Source organism: Aspergillus heteromorphus (genome assembly GCF_003184545.1).
Source record: "Aspergillus heteromorphus CBS 117.55 chromosome Unknown BO70scaffold_27, whole genome shotgun sequence".
Classification (NCBI taxonomy): domain Eukaryota; kingdom Fungi; phylum Ascomycota; class Eurotiomycetes; order Eurotiales; family Aspergillaceae; genus Aspergillus; species Aspergillus heteromorphus.
In genome coordinates, this window is record NW_020290432.1 from 66678 (window position 1) to 81792 (window position 15115).

The window sequence follows — 15115 nt, forward strand, 5'->3', positions numbered from 1 at the left end:
AGCGCTCTGCTGGCTACCACTATCTACTAGTACTATCTAGTGATGGAACATGGGATGGTGTGCCGAGTCTGCAGCACATGGAAGCGGCCTACAGGCCAATCACCGGGCGCGAACCCCAGTATAACCTCATTTCGAGACAGCATCCATGCAGGCGCCACCAGGCCCTAGTCCCCACCACCCCCCAGGGACCACAGGGGCCAGTGGGCGACACCCGCTATTTTCATGCATTCCCGGGGGAGTTGTCTGACCCTGTTTTGGCCGATGCCTGCTTGCTCCTTTGTTTGGGTCAGGCACCTCCTGTAATCATCAAACCCGCATGTGTAACACCGCGCCGTCAGTCGGCAAATGAGATGGTAATGCTGGAAGGGGAAGAAGGTGAGAGAAAAAAGCTTTGGTGCATGTAGGGATTGGCATTGCTGGTTGGTTCGTTGCTCTGCTCTCTCTCTTTCTCTCTCTCGCGCTCCCTCCCTCTTTCTTCCTCTTCTCTGCCTATCCTTTGTTCATCCCATCCCTTGGTTGAGTCCCGGGCCGAGTCCGTTGTCACCCACATTCATTCGCCCTCTGTTGGCCTGTTTGTCTCTCTTTTACCCTTTCGGTTTCCCCTCCACTGTCCTTTTCCTCTCCCCAGCTTGTTTCGGCGCGCCATCTCGCGGTTCGCCTTTGTTCCCTCCCCTCCCTCCTCCTCAACCCTGCCTCATACATCCACTCTGTCCCCGGTGACACCATCCACGCCTCATCATTGAGACATCCGAGCAATCACATCAGCAGTGTACGTGTCCATGTATCAGCCATAGGCCGGGTTTACATCTTGGGTACCCTGCCCGTCCAGTCGTTATCGCGTCTTCGCGCCGAGGACCCAGCGCGTCTATTGTCACTCTTTACCACCCTCAACCCCGACCCGACAACCACCCTATGATACAACGGAAACCTTTCACGGCATTGCAATAAGACTCCCTGTTAGACTGCGAAAATCTCGAAATCTGGATGGGAATACTCTTCAACCGTGCACAGGACCCAGGCCAGTAGAGATTGGGCACAATTGATCCCGTCATTGGCGTCAACCGGGAAAGATAGGACAAGACAAGAGAATCTGTAGTGGATATCTCACCAGCAATATCAACCCCACAGCGCTCAATCTACACACCACTGCTCTGGATATCACACCATCTAACCCAGTCCAGTCTCTTTGAGACGGACATTTTACTTACAGGATGTCCGACAACCCTGGTCTCAGGGCCACGCCCCATATCCGTCTGAATTCGGGACGTCAGGATCCCTTTGCTGACTCCGAAGCCACATCCCCCCCTCTCGTACCATTCCCTCAACAGCCGCAGCAGATCGGCCGGGCGTTGACTCCAGGAATGGTGCGCTCGCCATCCGACGGAACAGTACAGACAGCATGGGGCTCGCCCACCCCACAAGAGTCCACGGAATTTTTAATACCGCCGCGGGCTTACCGACACCGGGACGAGATGCTCGATCAGTCTCGGTCTCCGGAGCTGTTATCGATTCGCTCATCACGCCGGACGAGCTGGAGCTCCTCTGCGGCGAGTTTTGACGCTAGGGGCTACTCGTACGCCCATTTCGATGAATCCCGGGCCTCGTCTCGTGCCGAAAGTTGTGATGATAATGATGTGAATACGCAAACGGTCACGGAGAAATATAATATTATGCCAACGGAGGGGCTGTTGCTGTTCCCGGAGGACGTGGAGAAGGATGATTACTTGCATAATCCAGATCCGAATGATAAGGATATAGAGTGTGATGTCTGGAATCGTCGGGGGATTGCGAACTTGGGCGGGTTGATTTTAATGACGGTGGGATTTGTGGCCTTGTTTGTGGTCTATCCGGTCTTGTATGCTCTGCTCCAATTTTGGGTGGGATGAAAACAGAGTGCTAATCGCATGCTTGCCAGATCTGCTGTGGAGAAGGTGCAAAAGCCAGTCAAAGAGACCTGCGAATTGGGCGATACCTTATGTTTGGATGTTGGGGAGCGTCCGATACTCTCCAATCTGCGCAGAGGATTGATCGATCCGGACACACCAGAATCGGCAATGAAGAAGAAGTCGGTGGATGGCAAGGAATGGCAGTTAGTGGTTAGTATGCAACATAAAAGCACAAGAGGGGATTGCCGTTGAATGGCAACTGACATCTGCCAGTTTTCCGACGAATTTGAAACGCCCGGTCGGTCATTCTATGATGGAGATGACGCTTACTACCAAGCCATCGATCTATGGTACGGTGTGACACAGGACCTCGAGGTTAGTACCACGTTTTCTGATCTACGTGGCTGGGGCTGACGGTGCGTAGTGGTATGACCCTGATGCGGTGACGACAAAAGATGGGACCATGGAGATCCGGTTCGATGCGTTCGAGAACCACGAAGTCGGGTACCGCTCCGGAATGGTGCAAAGCTGGAATAAGCTGTGTTTCTCGGGTGGTCGGTTGGAAGCGAGCATATCACTGCCTGGAGCCGGTGATGTGTCGGGATTCTGGCCGGGCTTTTGGGCGATGGGCAACTTGGGTCGACCGGGCTATGCTGCAACCACAGAGGGAATGTGGCCATACAGTTACCACGATGGGTGCGATGCGGGAATAACTCCCAACCAAAGCTCTCCAGATGGCATCAACTTCCTCCCCGGTATGCGGTTGCCTGCTTGCACTTGTGATGGCGCAGACCACCCCTCCCCTGGGAGATCCCGGGGCGCACCGGAAATCGATGTGATCGAAGCCAGTGTAGGCGCTCTGAACGGTGACCAGAACGCCTATATTGGAACCGTGTCCCAGAGTCTGCAAATGGCACCTTTTGATATATGGTATATGCCAGATTACGGTAAGTAGCCTAGAGTGAGACAGAATGTGGTAGGGAACTGAAGTCTGACCTTTGCAGATTTTACTGCGGTGTACGACCCTCACATCACGTCCATCAACACCTATCGCGGAGGACCATACCAGCAGGCCATGTCCGGGATGACCAACTTGAATAACCACTGGTACAATGGCACGGAGTATCAAGCTTATGCTTTTGAATATACCCCAGGCGCGGTGGGCAACGTGACGTGGTTCGTTGGCCAGGACAAGACATGGACACTGGACGGACGAGCGATCGGGCCCAACGGCAACGTGGGACAGCGGATGATTCCTCTGGAACCGATGTCGATCGTGATGAACCTGGGTATGGCATGGAATTTTGCTCCGATCAACGATACTCTGAGGGAATACATGCCCGGGATCATGCGCTTCGACTATATTCGGATATACCAGGACCCGGACAATATCAGCGTCACCTGCGACCCGCCGGGATTCGAGACGACCGAGTACATTTCCAAGCACCCGGAAGCATACCAAAACAACAACAAAACATCCTGGTATGTTTCTCATCTTCGATTCCATTACGAGGACTCTGCTGACTGATTTTTTAGGTCCGCTGCTGGATATGACTGGCCCAAGAACTCGTTAATGCACGGGTGCTGATTCGTAACACTCCAGTCTCACTGTTGGAGCTGTTCGATATACTTGCACCAGCCGCACCATGGCGATAGTTGTACGAGTTCCGCGCCATGCCCGTGCCGCGATGTCGGCTACCGGCGCATGTGAGTCCTTTTAGCGGCATTTTGCTTTGGCGTTAAGGGCGTCGTTTCCGCACTTTGATGATGATTGATTATAGTGGAGCCGGTGGCTGGGGGTTCTGTTATTTGCATTTTGATTCTGATATCTTCACCTGTACCTTTTCCAACTCTACTTCCCCCTTCCCATCTACCGATCTGACCACATTTATGCCGCATTTATGTCTGATTTATTCCTTGGTGTTCTCATTCGCGTGACCAACCCGTCTCAGCACGGGGGGGGGGGGGGGTTTGTTTGCTGGAGTCTTGAAGAAGGGGCGGCAAATGTTCGAGTACTGTTAGAGTTGCGACCAAGCAGCCGAGAATTCATGATAGAGGCCACTTATTACGAACGAGAGCTCATAATCATACTTAATACTAAAATCCATGGCTCTTCTGGGGCTGCTGGTCTGTCATCTGACCTATCACCCAACCTAGGGCACGAGGCGGTGACTAAGCCGCCCGTGCCTGTTCCTCCCTCCTCGTCATCCGCGGCTCTCTCTCTCTCGTTCTCCAACAGCTCCGCGACCATCGGCGATTCTCCATCCTTCTCGAACAGCCCGCGGATGCCTTAGTCTGCGATCCTGCCGGACAGGGGCTGATACTATTGCTGTGTCCAATTTTCACGCACACGTGGGTAATTATTCTGGACTTCCACCGAGTGTTCTTGTCAGAAATCGGAACACAAAGGCCATCCGGAGCACTCTGACGTAAAAATACCAGAGAAGCCGACGTCGCGCATCTTATACAGCAGTGCTCCTTAAGTACTACTACCTAGTATCTACTGACTTGGGTCAAATATCCATCAGTCTTTGACACAACTACCCACTGACCCAATCACCACACCCATCTGCTGTCTCTCACCCTGCCACGTGAATCACATGCTCCAAGCCTGACCAGCATCCATCCATCCATCCAATCCATCCAATCCATTCAACCCAATCCATACTTCCCTCCTAACCCACACCCAAACCGTACATACACACACAGCATACCACCACTATCCCTGTCGCACACCAAACCGCAACACGCCCGCAATGTTCAACCCCAACATCCCCACCCCGGGCCACCGGGACCACCACCCAATCGTCATCGACGACGACGACGAAAACGATGACATCCTCGCCGAAGAAGAGGAGGAAGAAGAAGAAGAAGATGAAGATGAAGAAGACGAAGAGCTCTCCGACTCCGACTCCGACTCCGGCATGCAAATGGAGTATTCGATCCATCAGCGCCCTCAGCCCGGGATCATGGGTTATGGTTAGTTCTTCATCCATCGTGCCCCCAATGAGCGAAGCGAGCATCCATCGATGATGCATCGAGTGATCAACCAAGCAGAATCCATTCCCAATCCCCAATCCTGATTTAACACTCTTTAAACTCACCAAGTATATTCAAATTATTATCAATACTAACAAATTAATAAAAACTTTTTTTTTTTTCAAAAGCCTACCCCCCATCTACATCCCCCTCTGACCACCATCACCATCACCACCACCGCAGCAATCATCTAGACCCCTTCTACCAAACGCCGCAAGAGCCAGATCGCAAGATCCGCAGTCGCCTGCGCGAGGAACGCCACGCCGCGTTATGCGTCCTGCTGGATCGAGAACTTCTCACGATTCAAGCATTGGCTGCTCAGGAGGTACGTCATGCTTTCGCCCTTCTTTCTCCCTCCCTTCCTTCCTTCCTTCCTTCCCTTTTCCCTTCCCCCCCCCCCCCCCCCCCCCGTTGTTCCAGCAAAAACAAAGAAAGAAAGAAAGACATTCCCTAACAACCACCAGACCCTCCCGCAATCCCGCCGTCGCTTCCTCTCGAAGCTCCTCGCCCCAGAAGACCCCGACTCCGCGGCCGCGATCCGCGCGGATCGATTCACCGTGCAGCATCCTGCTCCTTCCTCTGGCTCAGCCTCAGCTTCTACTTCTACAGGTGGAGGTGGGCTCGGATCGACCGTCCCGATGATCGTTCCGCGGCGCGTGGTCGATGTTTGTGAGACGGACGATGCGGGGTGGCGGCGGGCTACTACGAGTGCGAGTCGAGGGGGCAGTGCGGGGGATTTGCAGTCGCAGGGATCGGCGGCGAAGATGAGGGGGAGGGTGGGAACGCCGGATCGGGTTGGGGGGGCGGGGACGGCGAGGGGAGTGAGGGGGTCGCAGAGGGAGAGGGAGAGGAGGAGGAGGTGATGCTGTCGGTCTCGTTGAGAAATGAAATCGGGGGGGGAAGGCAGGCGAGAAGAGAGAGGGGGGGGGGGGGGGGGGTTTATACCTTTCGAGTGATGCAGAGATAGCCCGTTTAGGAAGGCGTGGGATTCGGCCAACCACCAGCGTAGGTACCGTATCCAAAATGGCAATCGCCCACTGGCAGCGGCGGCCGCAGCACAACTTACAGTTACTATTTACTTGACCTAGTCCAAGAGTAATATTCACATACCAAATCGCTGCATTGTGTACATCCAAACCATACCAAACGTATCCCGTCAATCCGTAAAATACCATACTATACAAGGAGGGTCCAAAATCACGCGCAAAACGAGCAAGAGAATGACAGAAAGAGGCCGAGGCCAAAGGCAAAAACAGCAAGCCGTTCGCAAAAAAGCAAGACAGTGGGTGGCCAAAGAAGCAAGGACACACGCTCATCTATACCAGGTAGAAGCCTCCAACCTACCACAGCCCGAGCTCCTGCGTTCTTCCAATTGCTGTCAATCGTACCAAATGGGTATCTCGTAGACCAAAAAACGGGCCCTGAAATCGATTTCCCGCAAGAAGGGAAACCAATACTTTGCTTTTCTTTTCTTTCGTTCTTTTTTTTTTTTTTTTCTTTCCAAAGATGGGCATGTCTCCATCCACAAGGGTCTACTGACACAAGGCTACTCGAGCAGACCTTATAATATTCCCCACACATACGCATCGTTGCAGACACGGCAAGTATCTAGTCGGACTTATACAGTAGTCACCTATCCCAGCCTTTCGGCGTTGAGGAGGCTGGCTGCATCCCCGACTTGCTTGCGTTCGGAAATTTCCCGTGTTCGCATCCGAGCGCGAGCGTTTTGTATGTTCATGGGCGTCAATCCTTGGGATGGTGGCGGGTCCGGTTCCGTGTAGAAAGGATGAAGTCTATGGGAAGTAGAAAATCGGACACGACCATCCCTCATGACTGGTAATTGTCATTGCAGAGGTTCCGAGCTCGACGAGAGTCGATTGAGATGGAGATAGACGTCCGTACCATACCTGAAAAAGTCAGCTTGCTAATCCAGGCTTTATACTGCGGCACCAGGCCAGGACTCACCCTTCCATGCTGATCAGCTTGAGGTCGCCGCCAAAGTATCGCGCATACAACCGACTGATGGGCAGACCGTATCCGAAACCCGCCATCGGGGCTTTGAAGTCGCTCTTGTCAAACCCGGGATCCAGGTTCGGCGTCTGCTCTACGGTAGTGTACATGTACGTCCAGACCAAGGGAATGGCAGAACGGGGGATGCCACCGCCTTCGTCGGAGATCTTGATGGTAATATCTTCTTTGCCTTCTGCGATAATGACCTTGGTGAGGGGGAAATTATCTTTGTCGGCGCCATGGGCTTCCACCACGGCGCGCAGGGAGTTCTTTAAGGTCTCGAAGAGCATATGAGACAGGTGACCCGGAACATACATGAAGTTCAGATCTGGTTTGCACACGAGTTGCACCTTAGGAGCATCAAACAGACCATAGTAATCCTCGCAGACGAACCGGGCATTCTCGATTGCTTCCTGGGCAACTTCTCGCACGTTGGTTTTGGTGCAGATGATTCCGACGTAGTTAGGTTGCCGTAGACGGGTTTGCTCTGTGAGAGCGATGTGCTGACCGATGAGCATTCGTATACCAATCCGGGACATATAGAATCGATCGAGGAAGGACTGGACAGTTGAGTCGATCTGCAGGCGCTGGCGCTTGCGTTTCCATTCGAGTATACCTTGAGCTACAGTGGTCACGACACTGTCGTGTCTCCGCTTGATGCCCTTCAGAGTCTGGGCGAAGCGCTCGTTATAAATATCCAACATCGGGGGCCAATCGCCCTGGTCGTCCGATGGGGCGTAGTATCGGCGTCCTGATGCCGCGGGTTTGCCGTTTCCATTGCCGTTCAACACAGAGGTGGGCGACGAGCGGTACTGCCCTTCACGGATGCTGGGGTTCTGCGTTGTCTCGGAGAGGACCTTAGAGTATCCCCCATTGAGTCTGCCCGGACGCAGCAGACGTTCCTTCACCTCTTGAGACAGTTTGGGGCGAGGGAGGGTGATAATTTCCTTTTCCGCGTGTCAGCAGCTCCCACGGCGAGCAGAACCCAGGGGAGGGGTGAGTCATACATCGAACGACTGGGCATACCAGTCCTGCACCTTTTTTATGGACGGCATTTCGCTGAGACCATCGGGCAGCTCCCCAAGGTCCTGCACTCGATGAGCGAGACGGATCGGCAGCTCCTCGGACAGGAATTGGGAGGCGCGAAAGAGGGTGCCTGATAGGGGAAGAGGTCACGAGGTTAGCGGATTCTGGGCACTCGATGGTCAAACGACCCTATCCTTCGTCTTCCATTTCTCAAACCGTAGGGACTTACCTGTCGAAGGCCTGTCCCCAAACTGAACCATCTGCCGGAGAGAGACGCCGGTCGCCGGGAAGCTGGCGTAGTGACTCATGGTGTCCACCAGGTGCTTCGAGGGTTTCCACATGTTGTCAACGGGTATTCAGGCCGGGCGGCCTGGGCTCGCACTTGATACAACCAATATGGGCAGCAAAAGGGAGTTCGCTGGATGGAGAGCAGTTGGTTAGATGAGTCGAGCCGTCAATTGGGGGTCTGAAGGGAGTTGATGGCCGGGAGGGGGACTACCGAGGTTGGAGGAGACCTCTCCGCTCGTAGGCGAGCTCGGAACGGCGGGCGGTACGCTGCCCCGGAGTAGTCTTTTGTAGGAAGATCGCCGACCGAGTGGCAACCAGGATCACGATCCCGAGGACTCACACAAGAAGGGAGGGTAGAGTTCAATCGGCCATACGACAGGTTGGTGTTCTCTCCCGAGAGGCAGAGGATGAGAGAATGAAGAGAAGAAGGGGGTGGGTGGTGAGGAGGGAGGTTAGAGAAGAGGACGGGCGGAGGGAAGTGGGCGTGGACGGTGGACTGATTGATTGACTTGACTATGACTGCTTCTGGATGCTGGCCTGCGGAGACTCGCAATTCCCGGGGAGTCACGTGTGGTGGTGGGGGAAGGAAAGACTCCCCAGTGCCGTGGTGGCCTGCAAAAGAAGGCATGCGCGCAATCCCGTGCGTCGCCGAGCCGCCGTTGGGCGAGCCGATGGCCCAATGGACCAATGGCAGCCGCTCCTTCCGCCGCGTCGGAGCACCCCAGCGCAGCATCGCACCACTCAGTCCTCGGCCTTCAGCACCTCCGTAACCCGTCCGGGAGGGAGATGCATGCAGTGCTGTTATCTAGATTGGGGGGTTACTAGTCGAGATATCAGATGAGACCCTCTTCTACCCTTTCACCCGACCGTCTGACCTCCCAGCATGCCCAGGTTGGGACCGCGGTGTCCAGTCACTACCAGGGTGTCAACAGTTGGCACACTTAGCCGTTCTCCGGATTTCCCCTTCGCCCGAGGATGGTTCAAACCCGGGGCACGCGCCCACTCCGACTGGCCAGTGGTGAGTGGTCAGGGACCCATGAGGCAGGAGCCATTACCAGCCTCCTGGTGGCCTGGAGGCCTGGAAGCATGGCTCGGGCTCCAGGCCCGTCTGGCAGCGTGGTGCTTGTGCATGTACGGAGTAAGGTAGCAGTATAAAGAGCGTGTCATGTCGCTGTTGCTTGTCTCACTCAACTCGAAGAAGACCGACCGACCTGACTAGGTTCACCCGCCCGCGGTTCTCGCCAGGCATCCGCGGTTCCTCACGGTACTGGTAGGGGTGTATATGTCGGGTCCCTGAATCAGGATTCCACGAGGATTTCATCTAGAAGCCGGCCCGGACAATGTCGACCCCAGTCAGCTTCCCGGGCTAGTCACAAAGAAGAGTTAATCCATTGTATTATGGAACTGGTGTCTCTCCATCGTTTACTCTGCATTGTCCCTGCATGCGGAACAATAGAAATTCCCGGGGACGACGACTATCTTGATGGAAGGTGGAGGGATGGATGGAGACGACCACTCCCACGCGGTAGGATATAGTAGCAGCAGTCGTATATGAGGCCGTAAAGTACGTACTTCGGGAGCGACGGTCAAGTAAGGTTGGTTGGTCGCCGGGGACCACCAGGGAAAAAGCAACGAGGCACCGGCGGGAATACATATTTAAATAACGGCCGCACCAGCGAAGATCCTCGCGGTCTGCCTATTATCCACCTTAGTTGACCGTTATAGAGGGCCAATCATACTAGGCCGCGTCCTGATAAAGATGATGACAAGACGCGAAGCCAGAGCGAGAGCAACCACCAAACGGCGCATCCTCCTGCATCCACAGTAGGGCCTGGAAGGGCAACAAGAACAGGAGCGGAGACTGGGGGAAAAAAATAAGCGGAAGTGGGAAAAAAGAAAAGAAATGAGAAAGATGCCCAACTTCCAGCTGTTCGGGCCGGTTTTTGGCTCTTCTTCCTCATCGCGTCGTCATGATCTTCGATCTTCTCGTGCTCTCTCCATTCGACTTCTGACGTTGGTAGAGCCCGATTCGATGTGACGACTTTGCCTGGCTTACCGACCTTTTTCCCTCCCCTTCCCCCTGCCCCTACCCCTACCCCTTTAATCCCCCCCTCCCTAGGCTGGAGAGAACGATGGACGGGCCCTGATGGCTGAAGCCCGTCCTCCGCTCCCCCCCCCCCCGGGCGGTGCTCTGAGTGATAAAGCTGGGGGATATTCCCAGTCTCGCAACGTCTTTACATTCCCAAACCCCGTCCTGGTCTCATTCTCAGTCTCCAGACTACTCTCCAGTCCAGCTGCTCGCACGTCTTCCGCCCGAAACCTTCTTGCCAGTGGAGTCTCGTTAACTTTTCTGACACCTGTCTGGCCCACCAACCGGAGCACTAATTGTCAATTCGAGTATCTCGTGCGCCAGGTGCTCTGACTGGGCGTCACCGCACCACCACCACCCCGTGCGGTGAAGTGTTTGTTTAAATCTCCGAGGGGGGGCACCGACACCGCTGGCTGGGATTCTGGTGTCTTGCTTTTCCGTTTCTTTTTCTTTCGCTTTTCTATGTTTTAGCCTTGGTTTTGTTCCGTGCTATTCTTCCATAGTTGCATGCTGTGTGTGTGTGTAACTGTGTTCGCTGTTCGCAAGCCTTGGATGTTGAGCAACGTGCGACTTGACCTGACCGGACAAGTTTCCCCGGTGTCAGAACCAGACAAGACTAGTGAGGGACGGGCTTTGCCAGAATAGGTGAGTGGACAGCGTCCGGCTTGATATCACGGACCAATTTTTTCCTCCGAAAACCCATAAGCCCCCATTTATTTTTATTTTATTTGTGCGTGCGCGCGTGTGGGCGGGAGTCAGAAGTGGGCTGGTGCCATTCTTATGTACTATGATGATGCCGATGGTGATAGCGCATGCCTGTTGTGGACTGATGGATCGGAGGGCCCCATCCACCAGTGTGTTTCCAACTTTGCATGCAGAGGAGGATCCTTTCCCAGGATGTCCCAGCTTTAAATGAGGCACTGCTGGGTTTTAGTTGGCCGTGTTTTATTTCCGCTGCCCTGTGGGCGTTTTCCTAACCCGAAAAAAATCGGGGGGGGATGATGCAAACCTGCGCTGCATGAACTTCAACCCCTCGCTCGCTGATGGATTTTTGATTGATTTGTTGATTGAGTTTTTCTGTCTAATTTGGCTTTGAAATTCTTTTTTCTAGAAGGTTTTTTTTTATTATTTTATTTTATTGTTTATCTTTTTTTTTTATCTATGTAAATTTTTTTTAGGGGTTGTTCTGTCTTTTTTTTTTTTTTTTTTTTTTTTTTCCTCGCTCCCTCCCTTGGCCCTTTTCAAACACTTAAAACTTGTGTGGTGTGGCTCAACTATAGACGGATCGAGAGAGTTTCAAGGAGTGTTTCTTTTCCTTTCTGTGTGTTTGATGGGGTCTCTTTGACAATTCCTATTGTTAATTCCCCCTCTCTGAGAGCCACAGCTTCTCCGTCCCATTCGCATTACTACTACTACCACTACTATCTGGCTGGGTTGAGCGGTGCACTCACTCATTGGCAGGTCCCGATAGAGAGGATCCGCCAACACCTCCCAGCATTGCCTTTTTCGCACTCATGCTGAAGTGAATCCGAACTTCTGCCCGGATCCGGTCAATTAGCCCCTCTTCTAATCCCCTCCCTCCCCTACCTATCTCCCTGCCTCTCTATAATCTCGCGCGGTGCTGCTAAGGCGTTGGACCCCCTCGTATTGGTTAATATTCAGGGGAAGACCCTCCCCATCGGAGCCGGGGAGCCAAGATCCAAGGGAAAAGACCGCACCCGGAGGACAACCCCGGCGCGAACGCGTGGGAAGTAGACGTCGGTTCGTCAAAGGACACTGAGATTACCAAGAGGGATCAGCATCTCGATCCACAGACCGGCAGAGAGGAGGAACCAGCGGGAGACGGACAGAAAGAAGACTCTAGAGAGAGATCAGAGGCAGAAAGAGATACACAGAGACATACAGACAGACAGACAGAGGGGAAGAGAGAGAAAGAGTCACAGACAGAGACACAAGACAGGACTCTAGAGTCAAGGAGAGAGACACTCGGAGAGAGTCAGTCAGTCACGGTCACAGTCCAGTCCAGTCCAGTCCAGTCGAGTCGAGTCAGACAAGACCAGACAGACAGGAATATCCCCATCCATCCATTCATCCAACAAGACGCCGCCAGTCGTGCCCCTCTCCAATCTCCCTCCCAGTGGCAGGCAGCGTCGTCTCCCACGCCACTATCCTTGACCCCATTGGCATCACCCCTCATCTGTGAAGCCCCTCGGGATCTCCCTGGCTGGACCCATCGATCACGCCTGGTAATCCAGTCCAGTCCGAGCATAACTGGCCATTTCCTTGCCACGCCAGGCCAACAGGCGCTCACTCTCTCCCCTAAAGCAAACAAGGACCCAGGGTTACTTCAGCAGCAGCAGATGCATCTTCCCTGACCATCTCTCTCCTTGTACTACCTCCCCAGCTGCATGTTCATGTAAACAACCCCAATATGTCTCGCCGTCGTGCCTCACACAGCGAATCATTGGGCTTATCATCCGCTATGAACGAGTCTCTCGCCTATCCCTTCTCCGGGATGCAGCAAAACAGCAATGCTCCACTGCGACGCGGCCCGATCGAAGGGCCCAACGGACGGAGGCTGATTCGTAGGGTCACTTGGCGATCCTCCACGTACAAACTGATGGCCTGCCTGTGGGTGTTGGGCGTCTTCTATATCGTTTGGCTCATCCGAGACGTCTTCTACTACCCCTTCGCCCCTCCCAGCAACCCCAGCAGCCACCACCATCACCCCCCTCGCCTCCCTCCCCCGGATCCGCGCATGAGTAAGTCCCTGGATTGCTTCCCCGACGCCCTCTTTGCTTTTTCCACTGCCGTCACTGGGGCCACAGTTACTTATCCGGACCCGTCTCGCACATAGTTTGCTGGCCTCCTACGTGGGCCGCCAGGAGTGCGGCATCTCGTCCCTGTCCCTCTACAACCCGCCGCAGTCCGCGGATGAGTCTTACTGCGAGTCTCGCGAGGCCTTGCTTGACGCCATGAGCAGTGGTGGCCGGCATGGCTTCGACGCGGCGTATACCTCGCAAGGCAAGTGGTGCCGCCCTCGATCCGGTCCGGGTCGCCTCGGGCCTCTCCGTCTGGGCGGCAAACTGCCCACATCCCCCTCTCGTAACACGCACGGCTAACCGTCATAACGCAGGCTGCTCCTACCGTTGGTTCACCAGCGCTGAGGTGTGCGACATTCTGCGGAAATTCGATGGAATCGTCTTCATTGGTGATGACACCCTGGCCGATGCCTACGCCGGATTCAACATTCTGCTGCGCGAGGACCTGGCGACCGGATCCCTGAAAGAGTGGGAGATAAAAAAGGACCAGGGCCAATATTGCCGTTGTGACTCTCAGTTCACCAGTCCTGCATGTCTCCCCTTACGCATCGTTTCGAGCGATCAGCTCTCAGCCGCGAACGGTGGCAAACCCGCTCACCGGCCCTATACCTGTCCATCCCGTAAGCCCACCTGTCCATCCCCCTCCCTCCCCCCCATCAACTCCTCCATCGGCTACCGGCCGTTCATGGACTGAAACACTGACTCTCAACCCGATGGCAGGTGTTCCCCATGCGTTCCTCCCAATAGCCGGCTCCCCTGCCCCTAAGAGCGCCTACGAGAGGTTTCGCCGTATAGTGACGCGAGCCGCTGGCCGGAACAAGCCCGTCCCCGTCATCTTGAGTGTCTCCCTCTCCACGTCGTACTCCTTGTCCACGGCCAAAAGTAGCATGGACGAGTGGCTCACGCTGGTTCAGTCCAGTGGACGAAACGCCCCCTTTCTCTGGGTGGGCCCCACAGCCCCTGGACTCCAGCAGGACTCGGGAGACAACATCCACGCCACCAGCTGGCAGTATTCCCAAGATTCCATCCAAGAAGCGCACACGAGGGGCATGGAGGCGCTGGGGATGTACAATGCAACCCTGCAGGCTGATAGTTGGGACGGCAAGCGCTACGGGGAAAAGGTGGCCTTGATGGAGGCGATGATGGTGAGTGAGCTCCTACAGCCTACAGATACCTCAAATTATGTGCGGTGCATTAACACCTACTGCTCCAGATTCTCAACTGGTTGTCTACCCTCTAGACTATGCCAAAAAAAATTCAAATTCTTTGCTGCCACTTTGGTTGTACGGCGATAAGCCGCGGTGTCGTGCAATCTTCCTCGGCTCAGTATTATACGTCTGGTGTCGGGAGGACGTGTGCACGTCCGCCTCAAACCGCCTCACCTGCTTTTTCCTTTTCCTTTTCCCTTGTTGCTCCTTTTCCTGTTTAGCCGACTCTGGACCTGTTTTCGTCCCACGGATGACCGGCGTCCGTGTTCTCCGCCTATATATCATCCATCCTTTATCACCCACTCCCCTCCCCTGTCTTACCCCGTGGTGGACGCTATATGTCCTCATACTAAGTTAAGTATCATTCCAGTTCCAGAATCAGATAGTTTGTCTTGGATGGATGGATCATATAACGGCTCCTACTTTGCTTTTTTTTTTTTGGGTTGCCCCACTTAACAACAATGACGTGGCTTCAAATTTCTTTCTTTCTTCTTATTGTTTCTTATATATCCCAACGGCTCCGTATTTCTTTCCTTTCCCCCTTTGACTGGCATAAATTGGCGAAGGCGTTCCCCCCCCCCCCCCCCCTCTTTCCCCCTAAGTGATTCACCCATCATCAACAAACCCATCTTCACTCACACACTTATACCATACGGAACACAACACCAAAATTAATCTAACTCCCTAACCTACCTAGTAATTAATATTCTGCTATACAGTCCCGGGTTGGGATTTTACTTACTATAC

The 15115-nt window shown here is 54.2% G+C and overlaps 4 protein-coding genes across 4 annotated transcripts; 3 read left to right on the top strand and 1 right to left on the bottom strand.

Annotated features, from left to right (window-relative positions):
- The first annotated feature begins 1092 nt into the window (after positions 1 to 1092).
- Positions 1093 to 3838, top strand: BO70DRAFT_320894 (SKN1/KRE6 family beta-glucan synthesis-associated protein). The gene is made up of 6 exons (XM_025540498.1): positions 1093 to 1855; positions 1916 to 2096; positions 2160 to 2261; positions 2311 to 2833; positions 2891 to 3368; positions 3423 to 3838. The coding sequence occupies exons 1-6, from the start codon at positions 1212 to 1214 to the stop codon at positions 3472 to 3474; spliced, it is 1980 nt and encodes a 659-aa protein (XP_025396216.1). The 5' UTR covers positions 1093 to 1211; the 3' UTR covers positions 3475 to 3838.
- Positions 3839 to 4642: 804 nt separating this feature from the next.
- BO70DRAFT_262672 (uncharacterized protein) lies at positions 4643 to 5653 on the top strand (the record flags this gene model as incomplete). The annotated part of the gene is made up of 3 exons (XM_025538933.1): positions 4643 to 4865; positions 5144 to 5250; positions 5390 to 5653. Coding segments are annotated over 3 exons (594 nt in total), but the record flags the coding sequence as incomplete, so codon positions are not given.
- Positions 5654 to 6403: 750 nt separating this feature from the next.
- BO70DRAFT_365014 (PDK/BCKDK family protein kinase) lies at positions 6404 to 8081 on the bottom strand. Its single transcript, XM_025543952.1, has 3 exons — positions 7943 to 8081; positions 6891 to 7882; positions 6404 to 6832 (listed from the first exon to the last, which is right to left on the bottom strand). The coding sequence occupies exons 1-3, from the start codon at positions 7988 to 7990 to the stop codon at positions 6769 to 6771; spliced, it is 1104 nt and encodes a 367-aa protein (XP_025396218.1). The 5' UTR covers positions 7991 to 8081; the 3' UTR covers positions 6404 to 6768.
- A 4688-nt stretch (positions 8082 to 12769) lies between these two features.
- On the top strand, positions 12770 to 14400 carry BO70DRAFT_373511 (uncharacterized protein; the record flags this gene model as incomplete). The annotated part of the gene is made up of 5 exons (XM_025544917.1): positions 12770 to 13012; positions 13167 to 13362; positions 13475 to 13780; positions 13881 to 14305; positions 14374 to 14400. The coding sequence occupies 5 exons, from the start codon at positions 12770 to 12772 to the stop codon at positions 14398 to 14400; spliced, it is 1197 nt and encodes a 398-aa protein (XP_025396219.1).
- Between the last annotated feature and the right edge of the window lie 715 nt (positions 14401 to 15115).